Source organism: Thamnophis sirtalis, unplaced genomic scaffold (assembly GCF_051295495.1).
Source record: "Thamnophis sirtalis isolate CommonGarterSnake01/CBP01778 unplaced genomic scaffold, rThaSir2_p1.2 scaffold_2, whole genome shotgun sequence".
Lineage (NCBI taxonomy): Eukaryota > Metazoa > Chordata > Lepidosauria > Squamata > Natricidae > Thamnophis > Thamnophis sirtalis.
In genome coordinates, this window is record NW_028261382.1 from 43,741,412 (window position 1) to 43,747,411 (window position 6,000).

At 49.9% G+C, this 6,000-nt stretch overlaps 1 protein-coding gene across 1 annotated transcript in view; it reads right to left on the reverse strand.

Moving 5' to 3' along the window:
- Positions 1-6,000, reverse strand: part of PLCB3 (phospholipase C beta 3) — a gene marked incomplete in the record, with an annotated part of 57,532 nt that overhangs the window by 13,727 nt on the left and 37,805 nt on the right. The window contains 7 exon segments of the mRNA XM_087705214.1: positions 152-256; positions 851-950; positions 1,101-1,262; positions 2,818-2,972; positions 3,475-3,599; positions 4,481-4,565; positions 5,834-5,930. Of these exon segments, the coding sequence (XP_087561340.1) occupies positions 152-256; positions 851-950; positions 1,101-1,262; positions 2,818-2,972; positions 3,475-3,599; positions 4,481-4,565; positions 5,834-5,930 (829 nt within the window).

Here is a 6,000-nt window from a genome sequence, read left to right on the forward strand (position 1 = left end):
CCACAAGCAGGTGGTAAAAGAATAATACCTGTGTGTGATTTTGGTTGGCTGGTTTGGTCTACCTGGCAGAGCGGGCGGCATCAGAGTGTCCCCCCCCTTAGGCTCCACCCCTTCCCAGGAAGGACCCGCCCCCTTTCCCCAAGCCAATTACTTTGATGGTCATCCGGAATATAATCACACGCTTCTGTGTAGACCAACAAGGCTGGGAGACAGAGCGGCTGGTTGCTTTCGTTGCGTAGACAAATATAGTGGTACCCTGTGAAAGAGAAAACAACACACACACAAACACACACACACACGAGATAAGTACACGCACAGGGTTGGAAGGGACCTTGGAGATCTTCTAGTCTAACCCCCTGCCCAAACGGTTAAATTAAAAACAAAAAAAGTACGATGCAATGGAATATTTTTATAGGGTTTGGTCTAGCGGTGAAGGCATTAGGTAGAAAACAGGAGACTGGGAGTTCTAGTCCTGCCTCAGGCTTGAAAGCCAAATGAATGGCTTTGGGTGGATCACCAGGAGATGGTGAGTTCTAGTTCTGTCTTAGGCATGAAAGCCGGCTGGGTGACTTTGGAGCAATTACCAGGAGACTGGGAGTTCTAGTCCCACTTTAGGCATGAAAGCCAACTAAATGACTTTGGGTGAATCACCAGGAGGTGGTGAGTTCTAGTTCTGTCTTAGGCACGAAAGCCGGCTGGGTGACTTTGGAGCAATCACCAGGAGACTGGGAGTTCTAGTCCCACTTTAGGCATGAAAATCAACTGAGGGGCAAGGAGTGGGGGGGGGACAAGGGGTCCAATCCTGCAATTCCCTTTGTCGCTGGCGGGAAGGCGCGACGGAGTGACTCACCCGCCCGGATGGCGGAGACGGGCAAAATCCGATGGCCCACAAATTTGCCGCCCTCCTCAAAAACCGCGATGCGCAGCGAGGCGAGGGTTGGCAGCACGACCTGAGGAGAAAGAATGGTTGGAAGGAAGCGCCGAGTTCAGGTTGCGCCGTGGGTGCCATTTTGGGTGAAGGGGGGGAAAAAAACGCACTCGGCACATGCTCAGAAATCCAGAGTTTCTCTAAGTAACTGTCCCGGTTTTGACCCTCTCACCTTCTGGAAGACGAAGGGCTCCTCGTCCCACACGGGGTTGAAGGAGTTGCCCTGCGAGGTCCGAGTGCGAAATTTGCGCTTGGTGTCCACCGGCAGCCCGAACATGTCAACTTCGACGTAAATGCCGATCCTCTTATCGGAGAGAAACTGTCCGGATATGATCTAAGATTGGGATGAGAAGATGCGTTTCCTGGCTTCAAATTAAAACCCTGGTGGAATTCACGGGTCATTTTTCTGACGCAACCCTCTGTGTATGCTCAGAAGCACTCTCTGTCCGCTTAGCCTGCTAGCTCAAATAGCTTCGCTTGCCAATTTTAGCTTTATTCTTCATAATAACCTGATTAAGTTTTTCAACCAGAAAACTAAAGATAAATGGACCATATACATTTAAGATAAGAGAAAGAAGAAAGTAAAGGAAGGAAAAAGTGGAAAATGGAAGAAAAAAGTATTTTTTATCCCTCTCTCACTTTTTTCCTCTCTTCCCTCTTTCTTACTCTCTACATTCTCTTTCTGTTCCTCCTTTTTCTTTTCCCATCCTTTATCTTACCCTCCTTCCTTTCTCCTTTCTTTTCTTTGCTTCCTTCTCTTTCTCCCTCTTCCTGCTCTTTCCTTCTTCCTTTTTCTTTTCCTTCCTTCTTCTCTCATCCACACCTCCGTCCTTCCTTCCCTTCCTTTCTAACTCATCCACACCTTCCTTCCTTCTTCCTTCCTCTCATCCACATCTTTCTTCCCTTCCTTTCTCTCATCCTTCCTTCCTTCCCCTCCTTCCATTCTCTCATCCATACCTTCCTTCCACTCCTTCTTTTCTCATCCTCACTTTCCCTCCTTCTTCCTTTCTCTCTCATCCACACCTTTCTTCCTTCTTCTTTTCTCTTCATCCACACCTTCCTCCCTTCCACTCCTTCCTTTCTCTCATCCATACCTTCCTTCCTTCCCCTCCTTCCTTTCTCATCCACACATTCCTTCCTTCTTCTTTTCTCTTCATCCATACCTTCCTCCCTTCCACTCCTTCCTTTCTCTCTCATCCATACCTTCCTTCCTTCCTCTCCTTCCTTTCTCATCCACACTTTCCCTCCTTCTCCCTTTCTCTCTCATCCACATCTTCCTTCCTTTCCTTTCTCTCATCCACACCTTTCTTCCTTCTTTTCTCTTCATCCACACCTTCCTCCCTTCCACTTTCCTTTCTCTCATCCATATTTTCCTTCCTTCCCCTCCTTCCTTTCTCATCCACACTTTCCCTCCTTCTTCCTTTCTCTCTCATCCACACCTTTCTTCCTTTCCTTTCTCTCATCCACACCTTTCTTCCTTCTTTTCTCTTCATCCACACCTTCCTCCCTTCCACTCTTTCCTTTCTCTCATCCATATTTTCCTTCCTTCCCCTCCTTCCTTTCTCTCATCCTCACTTTCCCTCCTTCTTCCTTTCTCTCATCCACACCTTCCTTCCTTCTTTTCTCTTCATCCACACCTTCCTCCCTTCCACTCCTTCCTTTCTCTCATCCATACCTTCCTTCCTTCCTTCCTTCCTTTCTCATCCACACTTTCCCTCCTTCTTCCTTTCTCTCTCATCCACTCCTTCCTTCCTTTCTCTCATCCACACCTCCCTCCTCCCTCCTTCCCTCTGCTTCCCTCCCTCCCTCCCCTCAAATTCACCACCGAGAGGGATCTACACAGTTTCCACCCCATTCCACGCCCCTCCCAGTCCGCCATGCCCTCTAACCTTCACTCTGACGGTGTTCGCCACGATGCCGTCGACGATATCTTCGGTGAAAGGGTCAAAAAGCTTGTCCGACCGTCGCATGAACTCGGGCTTGAGCAAGTAGCCAGTCCGGCGATTGTACTCAAAGATGCCCAGGTTAAGCTGCATTGGCAAATCTGCATGGAGGGGCGATATCAAAAACGCAAGCCGGGTTACTAGTCCTCATTATACCAGCAGAGGGAAAGTGTGCAAGTTCGATCCTGGATAGATATTTCTCTCGCTGGGCACATTGGGAATTTTATCTGCTTCATATAACTCTGCCCTGGCAACAGGGATGGCATCCGGCCATTAAAACATTCAATTGCCCAGACTCCACCCCACAAGGGATTACGGGGTCATTAAAAGGGGACAATGTAAAGCCCATTTCCCCGAAGTAGCAGCTCCATCTTAGTCTCGATTGTCGTTCAATTTTACGTGCACGGATAAAATTACTAAACAATAGTTATTAAATAATATAAATTGAATTTAAAAAAAGACTACACTGACATTTTGATGGCCAGCTAAACCAAAACCTCTCCCATTCGTCGATCTAAGCAAGGATAAGTTCTTTTTTAAAAAAAATGCCTACACGCCTGTGCAAGTTTCTAGTCCTCATCTCCTCCCGGAAGGCGAACTCACCCAGGGATTGAAAATTGAGGGCCACCATCTGACAGCCGGCGTTCCAGAAGAGCTGTGGCATGTAGTTGGATGAATCCACGCGTGTCCCTTTGGGGTAAATTCGGCTCAGCTGTTTCTTGTTGTATCTGTGAGGGATCCGTGTCAAGGCCGAAAAGCCGGTAACTGTGGTCAGCTGTCCAGTTGGCTACCAATAGGCGTTTCACGGCTCAAAGCAAGCCCCTCCCACCTGCCCCCCACCTCCCCCTTTCAATTCAGCCTTCCTTCTTAACATTAGAATCGTAAACCATTAAGGTGGGACCCGAGAGGTCATTTAGTCCAACCCCAAGCACCGTTGGATCCTTGAGAGCAGGGTTTCTTACAATGTGGGCCTAGCATCCCCAAATCCTCTCAGGACTCATCAAACTGGACACTGCTGGAAGCCCTCGACTTACAACTATTCGTTTGATGTTTCAACGGCCCCGGAAAGAGGGATTTGGAACTGTTTTTCACACTGAGCGACCGTGATCCAAATTCAGACGCTTGGCGAAACTGACTCACACTTATGACGGCGGCGTGTCCCCGGGGTAGTGGCGGCGGGAGGTCACGCGACTCCCCTTTGGCGAGCTTAAAGTCCCGAGGGAAGCCGGAGGCGCTTAACAACCGTATGGCCGACTGAACCTCTGCAGGGATTCACTTAACGACCGTGGCACGGATGGTCGTAAAAAGGGGGCAAAACTCACTGAACCGCCGTCTCGCTTAGGGATGGAAATGCTGGGCTCCACAAGTCGGGGGCCGCCTGTTTTCGCTCTGTCGAGGAGGAAAGAACGCCGGGTTCGAATCCCACCCCGCCCATCCTGATAACTTGGACCGGAGCGAAGATGTCGATTGAAAGGTTTTTTAACAGAGGAAAATATGTGATAAATATCAGCCACGTCAAAGGGATGCTCCCTCAATTTTAAAAAGAGGGAGGGGAGGGAGAAGGGGTTGCTGAGAGACCTGGGTTCAAGAGACGTGGTTTGAAGGATACTCAACAAACTCCATGGGGCTGTTGGTCAGCTGCTCCAAGCCTTTAGTCTCCACGAAGGAAGACATTTCGAAAGATTTGTTGCGCTCTGGAAGAGAAGGGAGGACAAAATAGCAGGATGTCGGGTTTTCTCACACCCGCCCAGCGCCCCCTTTGCCCCTGTGGCAACAACAACAACCTTGAGGGGTAGGCCACGCTTCCCATCACAATCACCGAGGGAGTTTGCCTGCAAAACTGGCTTTAAATTTGGCATCTGTTGTGTCTTGCCAGCAGAGGTAGCAACAGAGTCGGACAGTGAGGAGGGTTGGGGAGGAACCTGGGCCAGTCCTGGAGCCTGGGGAAGGCTCTGGTGAGGGCTCTGTGTCGGAGGCAGAGAGGGGGCCAGGGCCGTATGCCAGCTATCAGCTGCCTTCGGAGTCAGACATCAGTGGGGCAGAAGAACAGCTGGAGCCTGTTCCTAGCATACGCAGAGTGGCCAAAAGGAAGAGCTAAAGAACAGGGGTCGACTTGAGAGTAAGGCCACAGGTGGACGGTGAATGGCCCCTCCCAGAGGAAATAAAAGAGGAGCGAAAGGGGAGTGGAGTTTGCAGGAGACCATTAGTTCGCTTCATTGGTTCGTGACTCTCCGAGACTCCTGGCCAAGTTCTGCAGATCTCAGCCTGGCAGCTCTCCAAGCCTGATAAGGTCTGTGACTGTAAATCCTCCCTGGAAAGACTTTGCTGGAGGTGAAGGAGCAGAATTAAATTAATAAAAGGGTTTTTTGTCGGGACAATAAGGAGTTTGCTTCCGGGAAGCCTCGGATAGAACAGCATCTTAGACGGGCCAGTTCGTCTTTCAAATGAAATGGCACAAATTCGATGACTGTCCAGCCGCATCTTTAGATGCTCGGACAAGTCTCTAGATCTCAAGGATCGGGGTTGTTTGCAAGGAAGGAGGGAGAGTCAAAAACAAAGAAAATCACAGCCTCTGGAAGGGAAGGGAAGCTGTTTTTATGTGTCAAGGCCACAGCGACCACATTTCTCTCCAAACTTAACAACTGTAAGACTTGTGGACTTCAACTCCCAGAATTCCCCAGCCAGCCGGAAATCAAGAGGCTGTAAAATCGGGGGCAGTCACTTGATTTAACGATTCTTGGCAAATTTTCTGCTCCCCATCGTGGCCACAAGTCGAGGAACTAGCTGTGTTTTTTTTCCCCCAAGAAAATACGCTCGACGTAATTAAGAGGCACTTGAAGCGGGCACCCCGGCTAATATTCTTAGCCCCCAAAAGTCCCAGATTAAAAGGCAAAGCTGAATTCAGCCCCCCCCCCCGGTCACCATTGCTCGGCCTTGTCCGTCCCCCTCCCTGGTCACTCACTGCTGGCCACCTCGAAGGACTTGAACTTGACCGGTTCGATGTAATTGACCAACGTTGACATCTCCTCTGTGGCATTCACTTCGCTGCTGGCAGTGCCCTGGGGGCGATCAGGGGGTTGGCAGGGGGAAGAAAGAGGAGGGAGGAGGAGGAGGAGAGAAGGATGATGA